The 15,641-nt window shown below is 44.3% G+C and overlaps 1 protein-coding gene across 20 annotated transcripts in view; it reads right to left on the bottom strand.

The window, feature by feature from the left end:
- Nucleotides 1-15,641, bottom strand: part of LOC103245184 (protocadherin gamma-C4) — a 179,238-nt gene that overhangs the window by 32,050 nt on the left and 131,547 nt on the right. The window contains exon 1 of one of the 20 annotated variants that reach the window (XM_038006794.2): nt 2,729-5,333. The exons of 18 other annotated variants lie outside the window; for them this stretch is intronic. In XM_038006794.2, coding sequence (XP_037862722.2) covers nt 2,729-5,158 — 2,430 coding nt within the window. In that variant the 5' untranslated portion in view covers nt 5,159-5,333. Of the gene's footprint in view, nt 1-2,728; nt 5,334-15,641 lie in introns of those variants that run through there. One more of the 20 variants, XM_038006831.2, reaches the window with a different exon arrangement.

Here is a 15,641-nt window from a genome sequence, read left to right on the forward strand (position 1 = left end):
ACTGATTCTCCCTCACTGATGCTCCCACCTCAGCCTCCAGAGTAGCTGGGACTACAGGTGTGTGCCACCACACCCAGCTAATTTTTGCATAGAGATGGGGTTTCACCATATTGGCCAGGCTGGTCTCAAACTCCTGATCTCATGATCCACCCACCTCAGCCTCCCAAAGTAGTGGTTTTCAAATTTGTCTGCACATTAGGATCAAGTGGGGACCTTCAAAAAATGATGTCTATGTCCCACCCCCAGAGATTGTGCTTTAATTGGTTGGGGTGTGGCCTGGGTTTCAGAATTTTTAAAAGGTCTCTAGGTGATTTTAATGTGCAACAAATTTGAGAACATTGTTCTAGGGAAAATGCCAGTTGTTTTCCAGGCTGACCAGAAGAGTGGCAGCTATTTCTTGCTGCTTTTCATGCTTTCTTAGCCTTTTCATATGTGCTTCTATTTTGTCATTTTTGGTTGTTCTCATATGTGTATTTCCAAGGTGTTTTTAAGATTTTAGGTGGGTGAAGAACTAATGAAAATAATAATAGTAATAGCTGATAATTTTTTTTTGAGACAGGGTCGCACTCTGTTGCCATAGTTGAAGTGTAGTGGTGCAATCACAGCTAACTGTAGCTTCAATCTCCCAGGCTCAAGCAATTCTCCCACTTAAGCCTCCCAAGTAGCTGGTACCAAAGGTGCATGCCAACATGCCCAGCTAATGAAAACAATTTTTTTTTTTTTTTTTTTGTAGAGACAGGATCTCACTATATTGCTCAGGCTGGTCTTGAAGTGCTGGCCTCAAGCAACCCTCCCGCCTCAGCCTCCCAAAATGCTAGGAGCTGGCTAATAATTTTTTAACAGTTATGATATGCCAGGCACTATGTTAAACACTTTGCATACATTATATCATGCATTAATCTTATAAAACACTTATTATTCCCTTTTGCATATGATGAAGAGGCTTAGAAAGGAGACTGAGTAACTTGGCCACAGACTCATAGTTGGTAAGTGGTAGAACTACATTTGTCTAACTGCCAAATCCAAGAGTTGATAGCAATGATGCACTGAGTAACAAAATAACAGTGGTTCTCCTACAGTTGCGAGTATGTATAGCGTTCTCTCCAGGGCAAAGGCCTTGCAGTCACCTTGCATGGATACCCATGCCTTGGATAGTATCCTTGCATACCACCCTGAATTAATGAATGCTTTACCTTTCTTAGGATATGAATTTATCTACCTTTCACATTGTGCATATACTTAAAAAAAATAAGGCTGGAAGGACAGGTACTAACACTGGAGGCACCAAAAAGACTCTCTTTTTGTAGTTTCTGGGATTTTTGTTGTTGTTGTTATTGTTAAAGAGACAGGGTTTCCCTATATTGCCTAGGCTGGAGTGCAGTGACCATTCACAGATGTCATCCCACTACTGAATAGCACAGCAGTTTTGACCAGCATTTCCAACCTGGGCCAGTTCACCCCTCCTTAGGCAACCTGATGGTCCTGCCTTCCCACGAGGTCACTGTATTCATGCTAAACTTAGTGCAGACAGTGTATTGATCAATTGATCAGCATAGTGTACCACAGCCCAGAACTCCTGGGCTCAAGCATTCCTCCCCTCTCAGACACTGAGTAGCAAGAACTACAGGTGCACATCACTGAGTCTGGCTACTTTATGTTTTCTTGGGTTGTCTAGATTTATTTTTGAAATAAATTATTACTTTTATAATTAAAAGTGGGTATCTTTGAGTTTGGAGATTGGAGTTTTAATTTTTTTTTTTTTTTTTTTTTGAGACGGAGTCTCGCTCTGTCACCCAGGCTGGAGTGCAGGGGCCGGATCTCAGCTCACTGCAAGCTCCGCCTCACGGGTTTACGCCATTCTCCTGCCTCAGCCTCCCAAGTAGCTGGGACTGCAGGCGCCCGCCACCTCGCCCAGCTAGTTTTTTTGTATTTTTTAGTAGAGACGGAGTTTCACCGTGTTAGCCAGGATGGTCTCGATCTCCTGACCTCGTGATCCGCCCATCTTGGCCTCCCAAAGTGCTGGGATTACAGGCTTGAGCCATCGCTCCCTGCCTGTAGTTTTAATTTTTAAAATACTTTTCTGCATTTTCCGAATTTTATAGCAAACATGCATTACTGTAACAAGGTAAAAATATTTTGTAAGTAGGGTGCACATCATTTCCAGTAGAGTGCTTGAAATAAAATTTAAAGGATGCCTGGAATTTCATTTCATTCATACAAAATTATCTGAGAATGAGGTACACGATCTGTGTAAACAAAGGAAAATTATCAAAAAGCTAGTTTTAATACAAATGTCACAATCACTTGAAAGGTGGAGGAATGAGGTAGTTTTTGTATTCCTAGAAGCTGCCTCTGGTTGGAGGTATCCAGCAGCTTATTCCTAATATAAATGATACCAGACTAAACTCTGATCGCTGAGATCTTGTTTTTTGGCTTAACCATCCCTTAGCAAGATTGGTTAGTTGTGATAGCAAATGAGTGCTGAGGAGGTGAATTGGGTCCATAGATGAGTCAAGTATCTTCCCCCTGAAATGGGACCACAAACCACACTCTGGCAGGCCACCATCTCACAAAGGCACTAACTTTGATCTAGGAAGGGCCAGGTGAAAGTGTGAATGCATCATCAGGAAAACATCTTCATCACTAAAAAACAGCTCCATTCCTTCCTCAATATGATGTAGGAATCAAAAAGCACTAACAGGGTCAAGCATGACTTGCTAAACCTTACCTGTCCGGGAGGGGCGCTCTCTGCACCCAACACCTGCCTATAGAACACCGGATCGCAGCTCCGCAGCGTGTTCTGGCGGCTGGCCAGTGGGCTGGCTGCACCAGGTTTCTTCAGCAGCGGGTCGCTGCGGCGGGAGTCCGTGGTGAGATACACCTGATGGTAAAGGTGCGGCGACATCAGGCCTCCCCGCACGGCGTCCGCGTGCAAGGAGGGCCCTGGTGTTCGGTACAGTGAGCTCACTGGGGCTCGGTATAGGTCTCTAGACTGCTTCCACTTGTAAACTTTGAATATTATTACTCCGAACACTGTGACCACGAACCCCACAGAAACCAGGATTAGAGAAAGAAGTAGATAAAAGGTGAGATTTTTGTTCTGCTCCCGGGGGGCAGAGCCAGAGGGGAACTCGGCTCGGGCTTCAGGAGAGTCCTCGGTTACTGACACAGTGAGGGTAGCAGTGGTGGAGAGCGAAGGCTCCCCGTTGTCTTTGATCAAGACCGTGAGAGTCTGCCTGGGTGAATCTGTGTCCTGGACTGGACGGGCAGTACTGATTTGACCAGTGTGGAGCCCTATGGCAAAAAGGCTCTGGTTAGGGGCTCCCAAGAGACTGTAGGACAGCCAGGCATTGTGTCCTGCATCCGCGTCCCAGCCTACCACCCGTGACACTAGGTGGCCTGCTGAGGTACCTCGAGGCAGCATCTCCACCGAGCTCCCACCTGGCCGAGGATATAGGACCTGGGGGGCATTGTCATTGCGATCAGTGACAAATATGTTCACGCTGATGTTGGTGGCCAGGACCGGGGTGCCCCCATCGCTGATATGAGCTGTTAATTCAAATTCCCGCCGATCCTCATAGTCTAGGGGCACTAAGGATGACACTATGCCATTGTCACGATTTATTGTGAAATAGCGACCCACTAGCCCGGTTTCAGCTCCTTGTTCCAAGAGAAAGAAAGAAAGCCGAGCATTCTGCGGGGCATCGGGGTCCCAGACACTTAGGTTTAGTATTGGAGCCCCGGGGAGGTTGTTTTCTTCAATGTAAACGTCGTAGGAAGATTGAGAAGATTGTGGAGGGTTGTCATTGATGTCGGACACTTGAACACGCACTATTGTAAGGGCTGAGAGGGAAGGGGTTCCCGCATCTCGGGCGGTGATGCTGAGGTTGTATTCTGGCACAGTCTCCCGATCCAGGTCTGCACTGGTTTTCAAAGTGAAGTAATTCTTGAGGGAAGAAGTAAGGCTGAAAGGGAGACCCGGTGGAACTTCGCAGATCACCAGCCCGTTCTCGCCAGCATCCAGGTCAGTTACACTGAGCAAAGCGATGACAGTCCCCAGAGGGGCATCCTCGGGTACTGGGCTGTACACGGAGGTGACTGTGATCTCCGGGGCATTGTCATTCACATCCACAACCTCCACCAACACTTTGCAATGTGCTCCTTCGGGACTGGCGCCCTTGTCTTTGGCCTGGATGTAAATCTCATGGAGTTTGGTGTCCTCGAAGTCCAGTCGACCCTTGATTGTCAGCATCCCGGTTACAAGGTCTAAGGCGAATAGTTCCCGCACGCCGGCGCGGTTGTGGCTGCCGAAGGAGTAAATAATTTCACCGTTGGGGCCTTCATCCAGATCCGTTGCAAGGACTTGTACCACGCGCGTCCCGGAGGGTGCATCCTCCAGGACGCGCGCCCGGTACAAGGACTGGTTGAAGACAGGCGCATTGTCATTCGCGTCCAGCACCGTGATGTGAATAGGCAGGCTGGCAGAGAGAGCTGGGGTCCCTCCGTCCAATGCCGTCAGCCCTAACTGGAGACTAGGCTCGCGTTCTCGGTCCAGGGCGCGCTCCAGCACCAGCTCCGCGTACTTGGTGCTGTCCTCCCGCGTCTGCACGCGAAGCGCAAAGTATTCGTTTCGGCTCAGCTCATAGGTTTGTAAAGAGTTGCTTCCCACATCGGGATCGTGCGCGCTCTCAAGCGGAAAGCGCGTCCCCGGAGCCACAGCCTCGCTAATCTCCAATTTCATTTCCTGGGTAGGGAAAGCAGGATTGTTGTCGTTGATGTCCTGGATCACCACTTCCACGCTGAACAGTTCCAGCGGGTTCTCCACTACCAACTCCAGAGTTACAGTACAAGACGGCAGTGTCCCACACAGCTCCTCTCGATCCAGACGGTCGTTTACAAACATCTCTCCGGTCTCCCGGTTCACCTCAAAGAATCTTCGGCTAGCTCCAGACACCACCCGGAGCCGGCGGGCTGACAGGCTACCGAGATCCAAACCAAGGTTCGCGACCACGTTGCCCACAGCGAAACCCTTCTCTCTTTCCTCCAGGATCTCATAGTGAATGACCGTGGAAGCCTTGTTCAAGGCACCAAGCAGAAGCAAAACTCCCACTACCCTCCCGGTGCTTACCAGTCCGCTCCTCCAGGCCTCTGGGACCATCTCACTCAAAAGCAGATCCTCTCAGCGGGGTCCAGATCGTCCCTGCGATTTCGTTGAGAAACTTTCAGCGGGTTAGCGCTTGGGCGCTGGGCGCTGAGTCCGACATGGCTTTCTGGATGCCGTTGATTTGCTCGCCGGCTGTTCAGTCTCTGCCTCATCCCGGGGCGCAGAAAGGGGACGGGCCGGGGCCCAATCTCCAGCGTCTTCATTGGCCGACAGCGGCACACAGAGTCCCAGCCAATAACTGCACGAAGAATGAGCTAGCGCCGGGCTCTCTGAGCAGGACACGCGCTAGCGCCAGGAACTTCACTTTCCTTTGGCTTCCTTCCAGAGTTTCCAGTCAAAGCGCCTTGCCAGTATCTGTGCATAGGAAACCTACCTTAAGGAAAGCCAGCCTTGGGGCGGTGAGGCTAACCGTTCTGCAAGTCTCCAATCCAAATCAAGACCCATTAAACACTTGAATCACTTTCTTTGATCACAAGAAAGGGGATCGAACCAAACCGAAAACTACACAACGTTGTCGGGAAAAACACCAACAAATCTGGTTTGTTGGAAGACAGACAATTAGCCGGATCCTACTTGTAAGGAGGCATTTAGCATTTCCATGGAGACATTAATAATTTCAGTTTTATCTCTTACCAAATGAAATTAGCATTCCCTGTCACTTCCTCACTATCTGGAGCTACTATCAAATTAGCAGGAGTTACCATCTATTGGTTTAACTCTGGCTTATAAAATTTAAAAGTACAATTCAGATTTTATTTCTTTTAAAACTGGATGTCATTATTAGCTCTCATTCCTTAAGAACCAGGGAGCAATAAGAAATTTCCCTACCCCATCTTTCATGAGGAGCATGATCTCAATTGTTGAGCATACTCTCTCTATAGTTTCCCTTTACTTGATCAATCCTTTTCCCAAGATCTTGCACTTATGCCACATATGCCACAAGAAGTTGCACTGCTAACGAAGAAGAAGACGGAGAAGATTTTAAAAAGAAAAAAAGCCAGGCCTATTTAACACCTAGGATCTTTATAAAATTATTGAAATAATGGCAGCAAAGCTCCACAAATCTTTAGAAAATACAAAGCCTTTAGTCACAGAATAAAGAGGCTTCAGTTTTCCGCATTTAGAATTGTAGTCACCAAACAAAATGATAATGATTATGATAGTGAATAAAAGAGTCCACTATGATATCAGAGTTGAGATGTATATCCTTGAACAAGAAACGAACCTCTAAGCGTTCTTGGTCCTCTCCTATTAAATGAAGAAGGCAGGTAAAGTGCCTGGCACAGAGTAGGCCTCAATAAGTGATGCAAACCACACCATTAGATGTAAAGTGTTAGAGCCTCATACTATTTCTTAGACATCACTTTGATTGCATAGAGTCCTTTTGAAGTATAACAGAACCTTGAACATAGGTGAAGGGGTAGGCACATAGGTTAGGCAGGTAGAAAAGAAGTAAGGATATATAGGATATTTCCCAAAGAGATGAAAAGCCATATGTGACCTGTATTTCCATGCCTTTAACACTTCAATTCATCTCTGAAAACCCACAGTTTTAAATGCTCAAGTTTGATAATTAGCCAGACCAGCAAGAGGGCTGATAGGCATTAGAAGATAGAATACCTTTAGAATTTAGAATATAGAGTATAGCCCAGTCACTTGCTACTCAAAGTGTGAGGATCAATGGTCTAGGCACCACCAGGGAGCTTGTTGGAAATGCAGAAATGCCCTCCTCTAAACCTACTGAGACAGGATTTACATTTTAACAAAACATCAGGATGATTTGAAAACCCGTTAAAGTTTGACAAGCACTGATCTAGTGGGTTATTCAGAGATACACTGGTTTATCAATCTTTTCTTCTGCTATTCAGCATCACTTAATTCACAGTCTGGTTTTTGAAAATCAGCTTTTAAAAATGTAAGTCATTTTCTCAATAATAAGGCCTGCCATTTTCTTGATAATAAGGCCTGTAGTTTTCTGAGACTTTTGTTGTTGTTGTTGTTGTTTGTTTTTTTGTTTTTGTTTCTGAGGCAGGATCTCACTCTGTCATCCGGGCTGGAGTACAGTGGAATAATCACAGCTCACTGTAACCTCCAACTCCTTGGGCTCAAGGGATCCTCCCTCCTCAGACTTCTGAGTAGCTGGGACTACAGGCCTGAGCTACTGCACCCAGCTCATAGTTTTCTTAAGACCTCTTCATGAACCAACAGAACCCTTGTATATCCATTCTCCACAATAGCGAGGTTGATCTTCCTAAAATTTTAGTTGGATCACACAATTCTCCAGCTGCTCCTCAGTAGCATCATACTGCTCTTGAATTAAAATACCAAGTCCTTTGCATAGTATTCAAGTTCTCATGTCTTCTCCCTCTCTAACTGTACTCCACTGCACCACTTTGAGGGTGGTCAGATCCCCAGCCCTTCCCTGTCTCAGAGCCCTCACACAAGTTGTTCCTTTGCCAGGAAAGCTGCTTTCTCCTCCCTCCCTTTGCTTTGCTAATTTCTACAAATCTTTCTGGTCTTAGTTTAAATGTTATTTCCTAATGGAGGTCTTCCATTAGGCCCCAGTTAAGACCAGGATCCTTTGTTATGCTCTCTCAGAACACTTTATATTTTTTTCCATTGAACTTGGCACAACTTTAAATTTTATAATTATTTTTGCTTAAGCAAAATGTCTGCTTCTCCCACTGAAAAAGAAAAATAGAAGCTCCAGGAGGGCAGGGACCATGCTATTTTTGTGGCCATTTGTATCCTCACTGTCTAGCACAGCAGGCACTTAATGCTTATTAATACAGGAATCTTTATGCTACTGGCATAGTACAATAATAGCATACACTAAGGACTATATATGTATTCATTTATGTGGATCCAATCTCCCTGGAAGTAAGCATTTTTTGGAAGATACATTTACTCCTTCAAGTTACCAGTGGACCTAATGAGACTATTTCCTAGCCCTAATGATCTGAAGATATAATATAGTTTGCCAAAGAGCCAAGTAAGGTGTGATAATACAACTCACAGTGGATAATAAACAAAGATGCCATAACTTGTTGTTTCCTTCCTTTCCTTCTCCTTCTTTTCCTTCCTTTCCTCCCTCCCTCCCTCCTTCTCTCTCTCTCTCCCCCCCCCCCCCCTCTTTCGTTTTGCTCTTGTTGCCCAGGCTGGAGTGCAATGGCTTAATCTTGGCTCACCGCAACCTCCGCCTCTCAGGTTCAAGCAATTTTCCTGCCTCAGCCTCCCGAGTAGCTGGGAATACAGGCATGCACCACCACACCCAGCTAATTTTGTATTTTTAGTAGAGATGGGGTTTCTCCATGTTGGTCAGGCTGATCTCAAACTCCCAACCTCAGGTGATCTGCCAGCCTCTGCCTCCCAAAGTGCTGAGATTACAGGTGTGAGTCACAGTGCCTGGCCTGTATCACTTATTTCTAGGGGAAATGGAAGGACCAGTATACAGGATTTATATACTGATTCAACACAATTACCTAGTCTTTATCTTTTTTCTTCTCTGTTTTATAATTTCAAGACAGCTTCTGACCAATGAGATGCAGCATTTACTCTCTCTCTCTCTATATATATATATATATTTTTTTGTTTTGTTTTGTTTTTGTTTTTTTTGAGATGGTGTCTCGCTTTGTCACCCACACTGGAGTGCATTGGCACGATCTCTTCTCACTGCAAGCTCCGCCTCCTGGGTTCAAGCAGTTCTCCTGCCTCAGCCTCCCTAGTAACTGGGATACAGGTGTGTGCCACCATCCCTGGCTAATTTTTTGTATTTTTAGTAGAGACGGGGTTTCACCGTGTTAGGCAGGATGGTCTCAATCTCCCAATCTCGTGATCTGCCTGCCTTGGCCCCCCAAAGTCCTGGGATTACAGGCGTGAGCCACCACCCGGCTATAATATAGCTTTAAAATAGGAAGTGGATGTATTATATGATCGAGAGTAAGGTCTTAGTGTCAAAAAGATTCAAATTCCAGTACTGGAATTGTATTGGAACTAGGTTCCAATACATAGAACCTAGTAGCTATGTAACCATGAAACTTTTATGTTTAACTTCTCTTTTATTTTCTTTATCTATAAAATGGGAATAATAATAGTACTCACTGACATAACCACAGACATGTCAATCATTTTTAAAATCTTTTCACAGCTTTCTACATACATAGTGCCCCTATAAAATGCAGGGATTTTAAATAAATTTATATAGTAATGCAACCAACCCCACAATCCAGTTTTAGAATACTCTCATCACCCCCCAAAATTTCCCTCATGCCTGTCTGTAGTCAATCTTCCTAGCTTCAGCCTCAGGCAACCACAGTTTTGCCTTTTCCAGATATTTCATTAAAAAGGAATTATAAAATAGGTAGTCTTTTATATGTCTTTTATATGATGTAGCATAATGTCAAACTCAGCTTTTGACCACACCCTCAAATATGTTATGTCTCCAACCTTCCTCACCTGGTAAGTGGCACTTCTATTCCAGCCAGAATTTCAGAAGTAATTTTTAATATGTTTTTCTGCATCCCCACATCCAGTATATTACTAATCCATACCAATGCTTACTATTCCCAAAACATATTTTGAAACTATCAATTACGTATCCTATCTACTGCGAGCCCTGAGTCAAAGCAACCTTAAATGCTATCTCATAGCTTCCTTGCTGTTATTTTTACTCCCTCTTTTGCATTCCCTAAATTCCACTTCACATGCAGAGACCTGAGTAATCTTTCAAAAATGTACATGAGATTATATACCTTCCTTGCTAAAAACATAACTAGGCCTAGCTACATAACTTGTAGGGTCAGTGCAAAATAAAAATAGGGGGCTCGGAGGCCGGGCGCGGTGGCTCAAGCCTGTAATCCCAGCACTTTGGGAGGCCGAGACGGGCGGATCATGAGGTCAGGAGATCGAGACCATCCTGGCTAACCCGGTGAAACCCCGTCTCTACTAAAAAAATACAAAAAACTAGCCGGGCGAGGTGGCGGGCGCCTGTAGTCCCAGCTACTCCGGAGGCTGAGGCAGGAGAATGGCGTGAACCCGGGAGGCGGAGCTTGCAGTGAGCAGAGATCCGGCCACTGCACTCCAGCCTGGGCGACAGAGCGAGACTCCATCTCAAAAAAAAAAAAAAAAAATAGGGGGCTCGGAGGCCAGGCGCGGTGGGTCACATCTGTAATCCCAGCACTTTCGGAGGCTGAAATGGGTGGATCACTTGAGGTCAGGAGTTTGAGACCAGCCTTGCCAACATAGTGAAGCTCCATCTCTACTAAAAATACAAAAAATTTGCCGGGTGTGGTGGCAGGTGCCTGTAATCCCAGCTACTAGGGAGGCTGAGCCAGGAGAATCACTTGAACCCAGGAGGCAGAGGTTGCAGTGAGGCAAGATCACACCACTGCACTCTAGCCTGGACAACAGAGGGAGACTCTGCCTCAAAACAAAACAAAACAAAACAAAACAAAACAGGGGGCTTGGGCTTGCTGTTAAAAATGATTGACCAGGCACAGTGGCTCATGTCTGTAGTCCCAGCACTTTGGAAGGCTAAGGCGGGAAGATCACTTGAGGCCAGGAATTTGAAACCAGCCTGAGCAACGTAGGGACAGCCTCATCTCTAAAACAAAACAAAACAAAAAAACAAAAAAAAACAACTTATCTGAGCACGGTGGCACGTGTTTGTCGTCCTAACTACTCAGAAGGCTGAAGTGGGAGGATTGCTTGAGCCCAGGAGTTCAAAGTTGTAGTGAGTCCACTACACTCCAGCCTGGGTGACAGAGCAAGACCCTGACTCAAAAAAATAAAATAAAAATTATTAAGAATTTCAAGATGATAACAGCAGAGCCCTAACCAAAGGATAGGGGCCTTCAAAGCAAGGGGGCCCATCTAAGCATGAAGCCCTGTGTCCCTGCACAAGTTGCCTGCCTATGAAGCTGACCCTGCTTGACACAGAGGAAACTCTCAATAAATATTACCTAATATATATTTTAATATTAGCTAACTGTCTAATTACCTGATATTATTCCCAGAGGGTTAGTAATATCATAAAATCCTATTCAAGATGCTATTAAATTACTGCACACAAGTAAAAATAAATAAAATCCTCTTAAAATCCTAAATATCATCGAGTAGCCTTTCCATTCTACCTAATGTGTCTATTTGAACAGCTTCCTAAGGTCAAATTATGGGATCATTTGAGGAAAAATGGAATAAAAACAGTTAACCAATAAATCAAACAAGCATGTATCTCAATTTAGACAGGTGGGACATTCAAGGATTTGGTGAAGAAGCTGAATGGTTTAGCCTTCATATTTATCTGAAGTTTACCTGAATATTTTGCGTACTTTGATTTGATAAGATGATCTGTGAATCTTTTTTTTTTTTTTTTTTTTGAGACGAAGTCTTGCTCTGTTGCCCAGACTGGAATGTAGTGGCATGATCTCAGATCACTACAGTCTCTGCCTCCAGGGTTCAAGCAGTTCTCGTGCCTCAGCATCCCGAGTAGCTGGGATTACAGGCGTGCCACCATGCCCAGCTAATTTTTGTATTTTTGGTAGAGACAGGGTTTCACCATGCTGACCAGACTGGTCTCAAACTCCTGGCCTCAGGTGATCTGCCTGCCTCGGCCTCCCAAAGTGCTGGGATTACAGGCATGAGCCACTGCACCTGGTCTGAATCTTAAGAATAAGTTTTATATGACCTCCATTCTATCTACAATGTTTTTGCAATTAAAAATAATGTTGTAATAAATAACCTGGTATATATGTATTTTTGTAATTTTTGAGGTACGTATTTATGATAAATTCCTAATAGTGTGATTGCTAGGTCATAGGACAAATGCATATGCAGTTTTGTTAGAACAAGAAGAAATTATGCCATCAAAATGTTTTGGGACTACAAACATTTATTTTATTTTACTTATTTTGTTTTATTTATTTATTTATTTATTTATTGAGAGGCAGAGTCTCGGTCTGTCACCAGGGTGGAGTGCAGTGGCACAATCTTGGCTCACTGCAACCTCCACCTCCCAGGTTCAAGCGATTCTCCTGCCTCAGCTTCCCGAGTAGCTGAAACTACAGGCGTGCGCCACCACGCCCAGCTAAGTTTTGTATTTTTAGTAGAGACAGGGTTTCACCATGTTGGTCAGGATGGTCTCAATCTCTTTACCTCATGATACACCCGCCTCGGCCTCCCAAAGTGCTGGGATTACAGGAGTGACCCATCGTGCTCAGTCTATTTTGTTTTATTTTTTGAGATGGGGTCTTGCTCTGTTGCCCAAGCTGGAGTGCAGAGGGGTGATCACGGCTCACTGAAGCCTCAACTTCAAAAGGCTCAAGCAATCCTCCTGCCTCAGCCTCCCAAGTAGCTGGGACTACAGGCATGTGCCACCATTTCTGGCTAATTTTTAAATTTTTGTAGAGACAGGTTCTTGCCTTGTTGCTTAGAATGGTCTCAAACTCCTACGCTCAAGCAATCCTCCCACCTTGGTCTCCCAAAGTGCTGGGATTACAGGAGTGACCCACCACGCCCAGCAAAAACAATAATTTTGGACTGTTTTGTTAGTCAAACATTGATTTGTAGTCAAAAGCCTAAAGTAAAAAAAACACGGGTTTACCCCATCTCCCACTTTGGTGCTATTCTCTTCTAGTCTGGATCATATTAGTACCTTCTTATCGTTTACTATATTACAAATGTTAAATATGTCAGGAAATTACCTGCAAAAAATTTACTAAATTTGTCCACATGAAAATCTTCCATGAGACCTACACTCTCCTAAGAAATAATTTGTTTCAATTTTGTACCCACATTTTGCTATTACATTGCTATCTAACTTATTTTTAGTTCTCACCAAATAGGTAGCCTTGTATGGTTGAGTTATTTCTTTTTTCTTTTTCTTTTTTTTTTTTTTTTGAGATGGAGTTTTGCTCCTGTTGCCCAGGCTGGGGTGCAATGGCGTGGTCTCGGCTCACCACAACCTCTGCCTCCCGGGTTAAAGCGATTCTCCTGCCTTAGCCTCCCAAGTAGCTGGGATTACAGGTACTCACCACCATGCCCGGCAAATTTTTCTATTTTTAGCAGAGACAGGGTTTCACCATGTTGGCCAGGCTGGTCTCAAACTCCTAACCTCAGGTGATCTGCTCGCCTCAACCTCCCAAAGTGTTGGGATTACAGGTGTGAACCACTGTGCCGAGTCTAGTTTTCTAAATGAAGTAATTTACTTCAACATATAAGAGAGGAAGAAAGAATTGTGGCTTTCTGATCATTAAAATTTTCTGGCAGCTGGGTGTGGTGGCTCATGCTTGTAATCCTAGCATTTTGGGAGGCTGTCGTGGGTGAATTGCTTAAGCTCAGGAGTTTGAGACCAGCCTGGGCAACATGGTGAAATCTCATTCTACAAAAAATATAAAAATCAGCCTGGTGTGGTGGCATGTGCCTGTAGTCCCAGCAATTTGAGAGGATGAGGTGGGGGCACTTGAGCTTGTGAGGCAGAGGTTGCAGCAAGCTGAGATTGTGCCACTACACTCCAGCCTGGGCAACAGAGCCAGACCCTGTCTAAAAAAAATTAAAATCTTCTGGCACTATAGAAATTTAGTACATGATAAAGATGCTATCTCAAATCACTGGGACAAAGATGAAGTGCTTAATAAATGGCATTGGGACAACTGGATAGCCATTTGGGAAAAAAGATACAATCAGATCCATATCTCAGCACACACAAGAGTAAACTCCAATTAGATCAGGGATCTAAACGTGGAAACCAAAAACCATACAAGTACTAGCACTGGAAGAAAAAAGTAACGAATGTTTCTATAACCTAGGTGTGCGGAAAGGCTTTCTAACTATGACTTAAAACCTAAATGCAATATAAGAAAACATTGATTTGGCCGGGCGCAGTGGCTCACGTCTGTAATCCCAGCACTTTGGGAGGCCGAGGTGGGTGGATCACTTGAAGTCAGGAGTTTGAGACCAGCCTGGCCAAAATGGTGAAACCTCGTCTCTACTAAAAATACAAAAATTAGCCGGGCATGGTGGCATGTGCCTGTAATCCCAGCTACTTGGGAAACTGAGAGATGAGAATCACTTGAACCTGGGAGACAGAGATTGCCGTGAGCCGAGATTGCAACACCGCACTCCAGCCTGGGTGACAGACTGAGAGTTGGTCTAAAAAAAAAAAAAAGAAAAAAGAAAACATTGATTCATTTCATTACACAAAAAACAAAAACAAAGGGAAAAAAATTGCATTGCAAAAAAATGTCAAAAGGTAAATGACAAGCTGTAAGAAAATATTTGCAGTCTATTCATTGGACAAAGGACTAATATCCCTAATACAAGGAGTTTTCAAAAATTTCATGGAAATGCATATTATGAAAAAAATGCGTAGATTGCAAAATATTTCTAGCACCAAAATAAACCCATACTAACATGTTATAACATGTCTGAATAGGATCTAGTTGGAGGCACTAAGAATAGTAAGATATCAGTTTGAAAAGAGCCCCTATCAGAGTAACATGAATTCTGCTAAAATGGAAACAAGAACAGACATCAGATTTATGATGAAGCTTGAGTGGAAGAATGATGAAATCATTGATGTTTTGTGAAAAGTTTACGGAGACAATGCTCCAAAGAAATCGGCAGTTTACAAGTAGCTAACTTGTTTTAAGAAGGGATGAGGCAATGCTGAAGATGAAGCCCACCGCAAAAGACCATCTACATCAATTTGGGAGGAAAAAAATGATCTTATCTGTGCTCTAATTAAAGAAGACCTACAATTAACAGCAGAAACAATAGCCAACACCATAGACATCTTGGTTCAGCTTACATAATTCTGACTGAAAAATTAAAGTTGAGCAAACTTTCCATTAGATGGGTGCCAAAACCATTACATCTAGATTAGGGACAAGAAAATTAGCCAGGCATGGTAGCATGTGCCTGTAGTTCTGGCTACTTGGGAGCCTGAGGTGGGAGGATTGCTTGAGCCCATGAGACCAAGGCTGCAGTGAGCCATGATGGTGCCACTGCACTCCAGCCTGGGTAACAGAGCAAGGCTGTGTCTAAAAAAAAATTAGAATAAAATAGATCAGCTGCACTAAGACCAGAACTTTCACTTGATTTTTTTTTTTTTTTTTTTTTAGATGGAGTCTCGCTCCGTTGCCCAGGCTGTAGTGCAGTCGCGTGATCTCGGCTCACTGCAAGCTCCACCTCCCGAGTTCATGCCATTCCCCTGCCTCAGCCTTCCGAGTAGCTGGGACTACAGGCGCCTGCCACCACTCCCGGCTAATTTTTTGTATTTTTAGTAGAGACGGGGTTTCACTGTGTTAGCCAGGATGGTCTCGATCTCCTGACCTGACCTCGTGATTCGCCCCCACTCAGCCTCCCAAAATGCTGGGATTATAGGCGTAAGCCACTGCGCCCGGCCTCAGTTGAAATTTTAAGCAAATGTGATAAAGATCCTGAAGAGTTTCTTAAAAAAAAACAAAAAAAAAAAACAAAA

This window comes from Chlorocebus sabaeus, chromosome 23 (genome assembly GCF_047675955.1).
Source record: "Chlorocebus sabaeus isolate Y175 chromosome 23, mChlSab1.0.hap1, whole genome shotgun sequence".
In the NCBI taxonomy this organism is placed as follows: Eukaryota; Metazoa; Chordata; class Mammalia; order Primates; family Cercopithecidae; genus Chlorocebus; species Chlorocebus sabaeus.